Source organism: Pundamilia nyererei, unplaced genomic scaffold (assembly GCF_000239375.1).
Source record: "Pundamilia nyererei isolate P.nyererei 1_Seehausen unplaced genomic scaffold, PunNye1.0 scaffold00092, whole genome shotgun sequence".
In the NCBI taxonomy this organism is placed as follows: Eukaryota; Metazoa; Chordata; class Actinopteri; order Cichliformes; family Cichlidae; genus Pundamilia; species Pundamilia nyererei.
In genome coordinates, this window is record NW_005187493.1 from 2125351 (window position 1) to 2139984 (window position 14634).

The following is a 14634-nucleotide window of genomic DNA, read 5'->3' on the forward strand; positions in this document are numbered from 1 at the left end:
TTAAAAAAAATGCACACAGGGCAAGTCCTACAGAATGAACTAAACTTTTGTTGCCTCAAAATGAGGTGGTTTACAGCATTTTTACAATGAAATTAAATCCCATTAAGGCACTAGGAGTTTGGTTTGATAACTCCTTATAGTCTAAAACACAAGCAGTGTCAGTCAGCTGCACACTTAAAAAAATAAAATAAAATAAATAAAAATCCAGTATAAACTACTGATTACTAGAGTGTACAGCCTGTCTTGTAAATTCCCTGTTAACATCTGAATTCTATCTTAAATTACTCATCTCTTTTAACCATATTTAAGAAAATCTAAGAACAAGTTGAAAAATCCATCCCAATACCCTTCTGTCATTTGTAACTGAAAGATATTCATTGTCAAGCCACAAGCTGCATTACAGATCAGAACCTAACCGCTAATAAAAATTAGTCTACACACCAATTCATCAACATTACAAACACTGAATAACATGTAGTCAACGCTAACAACAAAATACACTACCATGTGGACAAACAAAAACTGAATTTGCAAACACAAAACATACATGTTAAAAATCATTTGAAAAAATGGTTTGAGATCCACAGCTACATTCATCATAGCACGTGTGATTCAAGCAATAAAAATGCTACTTTTGAAATCAAGCAGTGAAAACATTCAACATTGAGGGGAAAATTTCTGCTCCCTGTCCCTCAGGCCATTCATAATATTTTAGTAGTAAAGAGGGTTCACTGACGAAGACTTGAGTCAGCATGACTGTTCCACTTCAACAATCTGAAACTATGAAGGAACCACAAACACCAAATTACTACAATGACCTAGTTAACTGGATTATTTACCTAATCCTAGTGTACACTGGTTTTGTGAAATAGAAACCAAAGTTAGCTGAAAAAAAACAAAACAAACCCTTTTTACTTGTACTTTACAAAGCAGATGCCAACATCACCAAGATCTGGTCAAACACTTTCCTGCCTACATCCACCAACCATTAGCACTGATAGAATAATTAGATATTTATAATTTATGAAAAAGAAAAAGGTTTGTAAAGTCTAGTAAAAATGACATAAGCAGATCTGCTCCACTTATTCCAATGTTAGCGGTATTGATCCAATATTTGCGCCACAAAGGAAAATTATTGCAAAACACAAAACCCAACAAGTATTATAAGTTCAAGACAAGATTCACTAGTCGTAGAACAAGTGTCTACAAACATTTCTATAAATATTGCTACTCTTACCTTTCAAAAGTTCAACCCACTCTGAAGCTGAACATGTCAAGTCCATGGATAACTGACAATAGATACTAGTTTTTCAGATTACTTGTTAATTACATGTTTAAAAAGAGACACAAGGGCTCATATTTTCTAAACCACAGATGTAGATGCCACAAATTCAACAAATGTACATGGACATCCTCATATCATATCATGACACTACTTTCAGCAAAGTATGCTTCATCACCGCGAACCCTGCGATTCCATCCATGACGACATTTTTCCGAAAAGGAAAATCTAATTTTTCAAATAATTTCAGGCCTGCAGTAATCTAAATAGATGTGACAAACTCATGAAATGAAATATAGGCATCTGTCTTTATATATTACATATGTACATATATTCTTTTCTGTTTTCAGTTCATTTTTCCCCACCCTTTGGTTACTTTGGTGAACTTGGAGGGATATTCTGTTCTTTGCCACTGCGTCTGGCTGCCCGCTGTGGTGAAAATCGTTTCCCAGTGTTCAGGCCCTTCTGATGTTCCCGAATCTTCTGCCCTGGCTCTCGGACTCTGGCTTGGCCACTTCCCCCTCTGAAGGAGCGCAGTGGTTGCCGAGGAGGCCGTTTATCTCCACGTTTCTCTGCAGTTTGTCGGCCATTGGGACGAGGCTCCTCCACCCTGTTTACCTTGAGCTCTTGCAGGGGTTGGCTGTCTGAAGAGGTGGGAGTGGAGGGAGAGGGCAACTGTGCTGGCAGCGGTTCTTTGGCCAGCTTCTGGCACACCTCTGCATAACTGAGCTTTTTTAGACCCTGGTGAAAGAACAGGGAACCACAGTTTAAAAAAAATTAAAACAAAAACAACAAGATGACAAAACACGCTGAGTTTGGAGAGTTGTAAGCTGATGTTACAAGACAATATAATGTGATAAGCAGCACAAAATAAGTCCTTACTGGTTCTGATGTTGGAGATGTGGGAGGCAATGAAGATGTTTCGGTAGAAAGAGCCTGGCTGCAGGTGGAGGGAGCATGTTCTGAAGGTGATTGTGTGTGAGCTTGTGCGGATGAGGAGACATTTTCCTTTGTTACAGGAGCTTCAGTTTTATCCTCTTCCTTTACTACAAGAGAATCACTAAATGTATACAAAAAAAAGTAAGGGATAAGTGAATTGTTGAAGACTCAATACCTTTGTTATTCACTGATATATTAGCCTGAAGCAAAGGTTACCTTGAGACTGGTGGAGTGGTTGTTTGTGTGGACACAACAGCAGGTTTAGGTGGAATTACAGGATCAGGTTTGTTTACAGGACCTTCTGCGATGTTTGTGGGAACATCTTTGCAGACAGACTGTAATGACAATTAAAATTTGTGGATTTATATTTTACCTTATTTTGTAAAGAGTCTTAAGGATAGAAAGCACCAGGAGAGGCAACATATTCACCTTGTTTGTCACCTTCAGGCCACGCACAATATCAGAAAGGCGCATCTCAGGGACACTTTCCTCCTGCATACTGACCACAGATCCTGGCAGAGGTGGAAAATTGGTGGCTGCCAGGTCAAACTTTGGATGCGATGCCTTGGCCTCCGGTACAGGGACGGGCTTCTACATTGAATGAAGAAATAAAATTCAATATATTAAAAAGCAGCACACCAAGACACTGTAGGACACAGTCCAGGCAGTCAACTTCTTAAAAGAAGAGCACGAAAAGAGGAAACCGACTGACCGTTGCCTGCTCATCTTCCCTTTTTCTCCTTGTGCTTCTATTGGGGCCTCTTCTATAAAAACAAACAAACATACCATTAGACTGCCACATCAGATTGGAAACCGTTTTAGTGTTAACAGGGGTAAGTGTAGGATAACACTAACTCACCTGCCCCGTCCAGACCCGCTCACATCTTTAAGGTTGAAGGAGGCCAGAGAGATCAGCTGTTGTGTTTGCAGGACCTGTGGACCAGACACACCATCCAACCGGTTCCTTGGAGCAAAAGAAGAGTGCACATCTCCAGGCCTGGGATGACCTTTTAAATGATTTCTAGGTGCACACAAAAAAATTACAAGTTTTACTACAGAAATCAAGCGCTACCACAAAAGCATAGTTTGACAGGATTGTACACGTTTTATTAACAAAGAGTGAACACAAGACCAATGCAAGAAAGCTCATCTTTATTGGTTTGCAAATGACAATAACAGAGGAAAGTGACAGTACTCTTTTTTTCTTTGTTTTTTTTTAAAAGAACAAAGTTTCAGTCCTGAAGCAAAATAATGGACTCCGGAAGGACTGGTACCAAACTGCGTTCCATTTTTTTTTTTTGATCAAGGTCTTTTTATTGAACAAAGAATTGCTTCCAACAACAACTATGGCAAAATTAACAAACAGTTGTGCCCCCACCCCCCCCACCCACCCAGAACAGTGTAACTAAAACCCAGCCAGAGATCAAACTGCGTTCCATTTAAGTTAATGCTAGCATTACCATCCACAGAAAGTATTTTACCAAGTTCAAAGTCCTTAATTACCTAAATTAAAGCTTACAACAAACACTGCCAGCACCTGATGGGCGGTGCTGTGCTTTTGGAAACCGAATTTCCCAGAGGAACCCACCCGAGGGATTAATAAAGTTTTATCTTATCTTATCTGATGGTAACTTCAAGTCTGCACTGATCTAATAAACTAAAAGTTTGTATCATAACTGTACATACCGGTTCCTGGTCATAGCAGCATGTGTGTTGACGGAGCTTGAGTTAGCTTTGTAGTTCCCGGAACTGCTGTAACCATTCATATATCCACTGTTGGGGAAAGGTGCCTGCATATCACCAAACAGGAAAAAATCATTATAAATGTAACTAAAAAAAAAAAAAAAAAAAAAAAAAAAAAAACCCTCTGATACTTCTAATATTAACTTTGAGTTTACAGAGGTTATAAATATTAGTTACAATGGAGACCGCCATTAATTTGAACAGCATTAAAAACATTAAAATAAATAACATAGCAGCTTTAAGGGACATTCTGAATAGTATATTAAGGTTCTCACCAGCGGTGTTTCGAAATAAGGCATGTTTGATGGCTGAGGATTCCAGGAGGGAGACACAATAGGATAAACAGGGTATTGCTGCTGAGGGCTGTACATCGACTGCATGTACACTGGAGCACTTGAGTCATATGGGGCCTGCAGTGGAGCATGTTGACTGTACACACCTGAATCCTGGACGCTACAGAAGCCATTCTTGCCAAAGAATGTATTAATGGCCTTAATGCGGGCCTGCAGGGAAAATGAGAGAATCAATATCGATATAACATTTCCACAGGACCCATATAGCTCTACTGTCCTTAGTCCCCTCAGATCTCATAATCTCACGGTCATTAGGCCATAAAAACTGCACCGACTAGGAGGAAAGAAAGGTGTTGAGGGGGAGGAGGGGAAGGAGTATAAAAGAAAAATAAGGGAGAAAGGAACAGCATAGAAACAGACAGATTTTAAGAAAGCCAGTGAAAGGTTCCACCCAGCCAGCCACAGTCCATATGGGTCCTTCCAAGCGCGATACTGATCATCACTGGGGCTTAAACAGGACCATCAACAAATCAGTGTTATTTGCTCCATCAGATAAAAGAGCAGGGCACACGATGTCATAACCAAGTCCAGCAAAAATATCACTGATAGAAAAACTTTTTTTAAAAGCCCTAAAAAAAAAAAAAAAAAAAAAAAAAAAAAATCCCCATTCTTGCTTATCAAGTGAAAAACAAAGCGTAGCAGGCTCCATACATCTATAACAAGCACTGACTGACTCACCATGATTGGTTTCCCTTGGAACATTTTAACTTCCTCTCTTAGGTATCTGTAAGCCTGAAGGCAAGAAAAGAAAACAGTAAAGAAAATGTGGTAGAAATGCTCTTTCCTTTAATGCAGAACCTTAGTGAAACATGAAAAGATCAGAAAGTACTGCAGCTGCTTGGTAGTGAGATTTAGCAATTTTAAGTTAAATATGCCAGGTAATAATAGAATATTTAACTGGTTGTATAAACCTAAAAATTGTACAACCAGTTTAAAAATAAGTAAAAGTAGCTTGTGGTAATTCATAAGGGGACGTACCTGTAGTGCATCCATGTCTGACTGAAAAGTTATGTACCAGTTGCTGTTGTGCGCAAACTCAACACTTAACAGTTTCGGGCAGTGTTCACTCTTAAAAAGAGCCTCTACTTCCTGTGAGAGGAACACAACATGAAACATTTTGACCTAAAACAGACCATTCCATCACTCTCCACAAGTCAGCATGCAAAGTCTGACCGAAAAGAAAAAGAGCCATCACTCAGCTACAGCATACACACTACCACACAATATTTTAATCATCTAAAGCTGACTTGACAATAGTTATCACAATTTATGCAAGCACAATCAGTTTGCAGCCCTCGTTTGTAGATTTTACTATTCAGTCAGACAGTATGGGGTTACAGAGCAATATTTTATTAGCATGTAGGAGTCGTCTTTACCTCAACTGGGGTTGTCTCCGGCACTTCTCTTAGAATAATGATGCAGCGACTGTGGTTTGGTCGAACCTTCTTCCCAGTTTCATCAACTTGCACCATGGGGGAGGCTTATTAAAAAAAAAAAAAAAAAATTAAAAATGATTTTCCTAAATCTTAACAGTGCAGCTGAAGACAACTGACATATCCCATTTATGTAATAGCTATGAAAGACCTTTGCTCCACTGTAGCCAGTTTAAAGTTGGTAGACACTGTGAATAATCTTATTTATGTGGTAAATTAACCACACACTAAGAGTAAAACAAAAGGAATGTAATGAATTCTTTCAAGTATGTAATGCATTACTTTTTAAAAAGTAACAATGGGCACTTTAAGTAGTAAACTAGGTAATTGCATTTACCTAATAAATAAAAAGTCTTACATTAAACCTTCTATATTTGATCGAGCTGGAGCAGGTAGCAGTTTAAGAACTATTAGAGTTCAAAACTTTTAAAAGTATCAGCCTGTCTATGTGAAACAACGACAAACAGAAGCACTTGTACCTCGCAGTACATCCAGAATGAGGTCCATGTCAGTGGTAAGAGCTTTAATGTTCTCCATACAAGCAAGTGTCCAAATGGGAACAAACTGATCACCATCCATCTGGGATATCAAGTAGAGGTCCTTTGAAAGATTCTCTCTGCAATACCCAAAACATCGGTCTCTCTGAGTTACAGCTTTTTCTTTGCAGTAATAGTAAAACACAAACATCAACCTTTTAACAACCAAAATGATGATGGTGGTTGGTGGTGGGGTTGATGTTAAATCATTTACATTAGTGTAGGAAAGCCATTTATTAAGCACTTTTGTGTTAGACATTGTCCAATTTAACATGTCACTATAAAATAATTTAAATTAAAATAAGTTTTGTTCAATAAGCACAGAGTTTAAATACTAAGACATTTCAGAACATTAAATCACTATCGGCCTGAATCATTGTTTGTGCAGCTGAATCAAGATGAAAACCGCAGTTAAGCCAAATTAGAAACTTCAGACACCAATGACTCAATATAAGAATATACTCCAATTAAAAGTTAAATGGCTTCTTACAGTTATGAAACAAAGTAAATTCAGTAATTACTGCTGTCCCATTAAGGCAACAAAACATTATACACAACTCACCTAGAAAAGAAGAACTCGAGACGTTCCTTTAAAGACTGTCTCAAACTCTCTTCGGACATCGCCTGCACCTCAGATGCATTATCTATGGCGGATTCGCACTGTGGGTCAAAGCCTAAATACCCCTGGTCAGACGGACTGATGTCATTCACAGGGGTATACTCAGCAATGCTGTCCACGTTTTCACTGTAGTATCCTTTACCTCCTGAAGAGGGAACATCTGAGTAATCTAAGAGAAAACAGTAGCCAAGTGATAAGTGTCACATTCAATAAAGTAGTACACAACAGGACTGAGTGCACCTTTGTGCAATCTCACTAAAAATGTTTCATTATTTCAAATATTACAAGTGCAAGGTTTCATCCTATGGAGATATATCTTTTGAGGACTACACTGAAACTATAACGGGCTATAAACTATAACCCTGCGGGCCCTTAACATCAAAATGAGAGCTAAGCAAACTCTAATCCAAGAGCTTTCCAATTAGTTCAACTACATGCATGTAAAATAACATGTGAATACGTGAACTCCAAATTGTGGATCAACTGCCAGTGAAATTCAAACATCTGATTATAAGACTTTAGCAGAAAAGGCTACAGAAAAATGGGTGATAACAATCGGTACAGTAATCAATATGTATAAATGAGTCAAAGCATCAGTGACACAATATCTGTCTTCTTAAAATGACAGAGAAACCCACCAACTTTTGTTGCACTCCGGTCCTACTGTTTGGTCAGCAATTTTCAGTTTAGTGAACCTGAACACTTAATTCATTCAATCCTCACTGTGCAACATTTATGTCATAACTGTTGATACTATAATACACAAAACAAGGTTTGTCATGTTTGCATTTACTGCACACTCCCATGGACAAGAGAAGCAACCTCAACCATTTCCTCATACCATGGCTATAATTTTACTATACATGTCTATACTTGCCACACAGCAACTCCCTATTTTTTTATTTTATTTTATATTTTTTTAAACACTGTACAAGTGAGAACGTTTGGTTTTAGTGTAGTACCATATAAGAGGAACTAACTTTTCTTCCCTGCAAACATACCTTCGGTCATTTCAGCAGGAGGAGGGCAGGTATTGAGCCATGGAGCATTGTCCATCTCCCCGGGACTCTCACTCTGTTGGGCAGGAATCTCCTGCCACACTTTGGCATTGGGGTTCAGGCCCGCTCCCTTTGTGGTAACCTGCATGATCATTAAAAGAGACAGAATAAATAGCTTTTTCCTTCAAACATTACACTTTAACATAATTGCATACAGTTGGTAGGTTACTAATTTCTGAGAAACATTCATCAATCATAAGAAAGTGGTATTCAAATATGTCACTCAAAGTGGAGTGAAAGTAAGACTGGACGAATTGTAGCAAGAGTAAATGTAATTTTTAAAAATGAGAGATTGTGTACAGCCTTGTATAGTGTAAAAACATGTATATTACTGAATAAAGAGATTACTTTAGTGTTGTACTTACTGCACTGTGGTCTTAATTGATATTTTTGATTTGATATTTTTTTAATATATGTACTGGAGTTAAAAAAAAAAATTGAATGAGTCATGATAATAATAATAATAGATTGGATTTATACAGCGCTTTTCAAGGAACCCAAAGCCACTATTCATTCACTCTCGCATTCACACACTGGTGGGTGGAGGCAAGCTACAGTTGTAGCCACAGCTGCCCTGGGGCAGACTGACAGAAGCGAGGCTGCCATATCGCGCCATCGGCCCCTCTGGCCATCACCAGTAGGCGGTAGGGTAAAGTGTCTTGCCCAAGGACACAACGACTAGGACAGAGAGCCCGGGGAACGAATCGGTGACCTTCCGGTTACAGATGCGCTTTCCCACCCCCTAAATGATGAGTCTCAAGTGTCAAAAAACATTTGTGTGCCATATGTCAAGTCAATCAACAAGACAGGTCAGTCAAGATCCTAAATAGACATTCAAAGCTAATTTAGCATTATACATCAGAGCCAATCCAATGGATGAACTTTGTTCATTAGCGATCCTTTAATCCAGCTTTGCAAATGTGTCGACTCTTCACACACATTCACCGGAGCCCTGAAGTAGTACTACTAAAGCATTGACACGCATACGCACGTAAGCGCCAGCTGAATTTTCATTGGCTTGCTTATCACCATTGTTCCGCCTCTCAGTCGCTCACATACACCCGTACATGGCGCAGACCCGCCTCAAGGCAGCATGACTCGAATAAGGCAGTTTGACCTGTCATCCATTGTAAAATCTCGAGTGTGCAATATTTAGAGTAGCTACACAGTACTAGAATCTTATTTTCAATCCAATCTGCTTTCCAACACTGTATTACAAAAGCAACAGGTCTGGGTTTACAGTGAAATACTAGAAGTACTTTGAGGGTCGAGAAGAGCACATGGCACCGACATGCCTGAGCGCTTTCAAACACGAAGTGATATTCACTGTGTTCATTTAAAGTTCGCTTAAATAAGTCTCCCTCTGGTTAAAATGGCTGTCATCGATCATCATTACCCCTGCTGTACGTGTTCTTATATTTTCACAATGAACGTCGCATAGTGCTATGACCTTTATCACGGGCTATTCAGCTACAGTGGTGCTAACGTTTAACACAAATCACGTGCCATATTTACTACACGTGTAATCCAACTTTAAAACGCACACCGAGTGTTACTCGTAAAGCAGCAACACCAAGTCAACGAGTTCGTAAATACGTGTTTGCCGAATAGGGTCTTTGGTTGGTGTCCTACCGTAACGTTGCCATATGTAACAAGTGACACCACCATGTTTCGCTAACTCGCTCTCGACTTACCCGCACACGACACCGGCTACACTTCGTACTGCTAAACTAAGCTAATGCGTTTGACATGTTAAAATAATGCAAGAGAAGTGCTTGTGGTGAATGAGAAACGTAAAGACAAAGTGTAGTGTAATCAAAGAAAAAGCACACAAGTATCTGAGAAACTTCACACAGCACGCGTGTGTGAAACGAGAGAAAGGAAGCAAACAGGTTGCTGCTCGTTAGCTAGCAACAAGGCCTCGTCAAAACTCACCATGCTGATTTGATCTTCTCCGTAGGTCCTCGTCAGTCGCGGGGAACCGATAGTTCAATTGTCGTGCGAAGTTTGCTATTAAATATCGTAAGTCGAAGTTGCTGATCTTGGTGTCTACGTTTAATTAACGTCTCTTCCAACAACTGCGGCAGTACGGTTAAACGACAGCTCGCGCTCCAGTTCCAAAGGCACGTCCGCGCGCACGACAACTTTGAGATCTGTTATCTTTAAGACACCGAAAACTTTTTTCGCTATATTTTTTTAACAAGCACTATCCATTTTACTCATGAATTTCTTCCATTCAGATCCTCATCCCGCAGATAAACTTCGCTACTCTCCTCCAGCATGTGACAGTTACGTCCTCTATCTTCAACCGACCGTCCCGACAGGCTGCACTCCGCCTCCACGGCAACAGCAACGCAGCATAGCAACCATCTGTGACCTCAGGAAACGGAGTACTAACAGCCTTGAATTAGCTTTGGAAAGAGCCAGTCCAATAAGTTCGTGTTGTCGCAGTAGGAAAAGTAAAAGCAAGGAGAGTTTTTAAAATGTGAACTGTGACAGCATGCAGTTCGGACAAAACTGGGTTACCGGGCGAAGTTCACCTAAACAGTAATTAGTGGGTGGAACTTGACACAGTGCTGCTCCAGCACGACAATACTGATGAAATCATGTCGATTGAATCAACGCAGCTCTCATAAAACCCGCACACGTGATTTCACTTTTGGCTGATTAAATCTGCAAATTAAATCAGAACTGTGGAGGACTGACAAAATTAGATCATTAAAAAAAGTGCTATTAATTACAAAGCGAAATAATTTATCAGTATAAATAAGTTAACGGTTCATTTAATTTGACATTTAATAAGCTAGTTCCAATTTTATTTAATGGTGTCACATTACTTTTTTTTTTTAAGGGCAATTGTGGCCTTCTACAGTGACCTTGCAATTTAAGTATGGCCCTGCCCACCTTCAGCCTGAAGGGGTCAAAGTCTCATGATCCTAAGCACATGGCCGTCGGGAGAAGCTGTAGTTTACTCTGAAACAGTCAAAATGTCCTGTAGAGGTCACTGTTTTTGAGATTTACCTCAGTCAAACTTATTACAGGGAGTTCGTTTACCACAGTCTTTCAAAAGCAACACAATTTACACAACACTATGTGATTAGTGGATTACTGATTACCCAGCCTGTGCAATAAATCAAAATCCCTGCTAACACCTGAAACACTGCAACACAGAAACAATGATCACTGTCTGCCTTTTAAAGCCCTGCAAGCTTCATTCTAACCCAACCCCTTCTAAACCCCAGCTAAACAAGTCAGAAAGGATGGCGCAGCCCCTGTGAATTTAATTAACCAGAATAAATAAAAACATGGGAGTGGGAGTGCAGCGTCTTGTAAGTAGTACCAAAGTAGAGTCTAGTAGTGCATTTTTACAATCTTCAGTCTTACAAACAAAACAGCTGTCCTTATTGACTTTCACTGATAAACACAATAACACAAACACTTCAATGTTCATTGAATCCACAGTGACCTCTTTAATAATCAAACATGCTGGACACCCAATTTAATTTAAAATTGACCAAGCGCATATGGCTGCTTTACAATAACAACAGGCTACTTGTAATATATTTGAAACAAGGTTTGTGCTCGTCAGATTGAAGCATGTTTTCTCAACACAAACTAAAAAAATCCTCCTGCTCATAAGGAGTTCAAACAGCTGTTCTTATTATGCCTTGGTGGTCCCCATTTGCGAGGCTTGTTGGCTCTGTTGTAACTGCTGGATCTTCATGTTCATTACTTCAATTACAGCTGCAAAAAAGAAGACAAGTATAATATAAATTCAACGCTGCTATCGATTAACATTAACATTTTCCGATATGCATTCATACCCATCTTTTGTAATGGCATGGACACTGGAAATTACCGTTATTCTTTAATGTTAAAGACTCAACACATGGCTTCATAAAAAAAAACAAAAAACAAAAGAAAAAACAGTCATGGTTCATAAGTCCACTGATCAAACATTTGCTGTCCCAGAAAAAACATTTAGTTTCTTTATATATTGCTAGTTTAAACAATAAGAATATACATAAAATCCTTGCTAGATTAATAATTTATATTATCCAAATCCCAAAGAATAGTCACTAAAGTGACATTTGGCCCCTCCTTAGACTAACCCCTGCGTAGTGCAGGAATTCCATTGCAATACAGACAGTAGGGGGGGCAGGAAATGTGCGAAATTTAAAGACTGAGCAGTTCATAAGCGTACAAATGACTTTCAGTTGAGCTGTTTCTTAATTTAGCATGCTGTTCCTGTTGGATGGGAGAGGCTGAAAACATTGCTTTTCTTCACATTTGAACTATTCACTCAGGTGATTTGATGAACGACTTTTATTGTATTTTAGCTCTATTACCCTTCATAGCTTACTCAGAATAACCCTTGAAGCTCTTTTCTGAGTGGTTTCTGTCATATTTAATTCCTGACTATTAGAACAAAATGAGTGTGTTTGAATCAAAAGTTAGTGAGGGGGTTTCTGCCCCTAGTTACCCCTGGATAAACCCGAATACTGTTCTAATGGTTGTTGAACCACATCTTCATTGATAAATGCCAAGGTGTAAAGTCGTTACTAACCCAACAACACTAACATGCTGTTTTATATAACTTACACATGGGTTAAATCACCCAGCATTAGTGTACTAGGTTGAGGGTACAGGTGAGGTCATCAAATGTCATCTTCATAGGTTAATTCATCAAAATTCATATTAGCTAGCTATGCTGAAAGATACTTAAGTATTTAGTTTACTACTCTTTAGTGTATAAAACAAAAACTGTACTGTAAAAAAGCCAAGGCTAAACGAACTAAAAAAACAAAACAAAGTGAGGACAAGTATGATGCCTGGCACAGACACAGTGAAGATGTGGGGGAGTTATGTTGCATTGCAAACTTATTATCCAACGCGGTTCATCACATGAGTGGACATGGATTTTCAGCTGATATCATCTTCACCTTGTAAGTCTGTGTTTTTGTCAATGATGATAAAATGTGTTTATGAAGACACCTTCTGTACGGGAAACAACTGCAAAGGCACTATGAGTAATTTGGTTGTTATTTGGCACAATCTGTCACCACAACTGTATCACAACTCTGCAAGATACACACATGAAGCTTTGCCGATGAGATCAAAAGGTAAAGGTAAAGTTTCAAGACTGAGGTTCAATCCATTCAAAAAGAGTCGACATTAATGTGATGAAAATAATCATAATTGCTGTCGTCTAATTTTTAGGATAATTTCATTTTAATTGAAGAAAAAAATAAAAAGTCCAGAAACATGCATGTCATTGAATAAAATAAGTATTTCGTCCCTCTTCAACCCAGCCAGAATTCTGACTCATACAGTGCTTAAAACCAGTATAATGTCACATTGTATGATGGTGCACCGAGATAAGGAAATTACCTTGTTTCATGGCATGTTTTTCCTGTAGGGCCGGCTGAATTTTCTCTATCTGCTTTGTGAGGAAGTCTATTTTGCGCTTAAAGAATGCCTTCGAGTCTTCCACGTTCTGCAGAGACATAAAGGAGAAATCTCAACACAACTCAAACACATTTAAACATTTTGTTTCATTATAATCCATTCATGGATTTTCAAATTGCAAATTTTTTTTTTTTTTACCTTTTCAACATAGTATCCTGTCCCCACATCCACTAAAACGTGTTCCACATCATTTAATGTCCCAGGGACATACATCTGAGTAACAGGAATGTCAAGGACAAACATGCATAGCTCAAGATAACCATGACGTAATTTAAAGCACATCATACAACACAGCAAAACACTTACTGTCCAGTGCAAAAAAAAGGATACAGAACTGGTAAGAGGCACAAGGAGTTCTTTTCCTATATGAGAGAGGAGAAAGGAGGAGGTAATAATAAATCAAATTAAGCCACAGATTTCCAGCAAACATTACTGAAAAAGCAGAATTCTGTTTTTGGCCAGAAATGGTCGTGGGGGGTGTCATAAGAACTAATAAGGTTGTAACAAGTGTCGTTTTTAATGTGATGACTGGTTATATCATTACAGTGCATATGAGCTCAGATCAGCGCCTCAGCCCTTCTGTGTTTTGCTCTTGCTTTTTTTTTTTGTTGAAACTGCGAAAGGGGTAATAGCCACAAAATTTAGTCATGTACACTATAATCCAGGATGTGTAGTTGATTTTTCATAGAGGACGTCCGATGAATGTCTTAGACCTTAGTTATTAAGAGTGGTTATTTGAGTTGCTGTTGTTCTTCCATCAACTCAAAGCAGTCTGACCTTTCTACTCTGACATCAACATGGCATTCATTCAACACTTGTGCTGACTTTCAAACCTCTCTAGGCTGTCTTCAACCTGCTCCTCACTCTCACTACATAACATTTATCAGTTAACTGGTTGGTTAAAAGGGGAAGTAAATAAACAGGGTAGTAGCTGCTACTTGCATTTCATTTGAATACCGGTGCATCTAAGATATAATAATACGAGTTATTGCCGATATAGTCAGTTTCACGCCTCTTGAGTCTTGAGATAAACATGTTTTTCAATCTACCAGAGGTAGGCTGTCAGAAGTTAAAATTATTACTCACCTTTATTGTTTTTGTTTAGGACATTCAAGCTATCTTTTGCCTCAACATACTTGGTCTGGACAACTTTGAGCTGACCTATCGAAGACGTCAAGAACTCAACTTCCTGCAAAAAGACA

At 38.8% G+C, this 14634-nt stretch overlaps 2 protein-coding genes across 2 annotated transcripts in view; both read right to left on the bottom strand.

Moving 5' to 3' along the window:
- Positions 1 to 1571: 1571 nt before the first annotated feature.
- larp4ab (La ribonucleoprotein 4Ab) lies at positions 1572 to 10548 on the bottom strand. Its single transcript, XM_005739622.2, has 15 exons — positions 9899 to 10548; positions 7907 to 8045; positions 6849 to 7074; positions 6230 to 6366; positions 5694 to 5797; positions 5296 to 5406; positions 4996 to 5049; positions 4240 to 4467; positions 3908 to 4011; positions 3081 to 3242; positions 2934 to 2985; positions 2651 to 2812; positions 2438 to 2556; positions 2165 to 2342; positions 1572 to 2023 (listed from the first exon to the last, which is right to left on the bottom strand). The coding sequence occupies exons 1-15, from the start codon at positions 9899 to 9901 to the stop codon at positions 1655 to 1657; spliced, it is 2148 nt and encodes a 715-aa protein (XP_005739679.1). The 5' UTR covers positions 9902 to 10548; the 3' UTR covers positions 1572 to 1654.
- Positions 10549 to 11409: 861 nt separating this feature from the next.
- Positions 11410 to 14634, bottom strand: part of pfdn5 (prefoldin 5) — a 23077-nt gene continuing 19852 nt past the window's right edge. The window contains exons 6-10 of the mRNA XM_013912495.1: positions 14519 to 14630; positions 13763 to 13794; positions 13571 to 13645; positions 13355 to 13460; positions 11410 to 11707 (exon numbers count right to left, since the gene is read on the bottom strand). Coding sequence (XP_013767949.1) covers positions 11625 to 11707; positions 13355 to 13460; positions 13571 to 13645; positions 13763 to 13794; positions 14519 to 14630 — 408 coding nt within the window. The 3' untranslated portion in view covers positions 11410 to 11624. The remainder of the gene's footprint in view (positions 11708 to 13354; positions 13461 to 13570; positions 13646 to 13762; positions 13795 to 14518; positions 14631 to 14634) is intronic.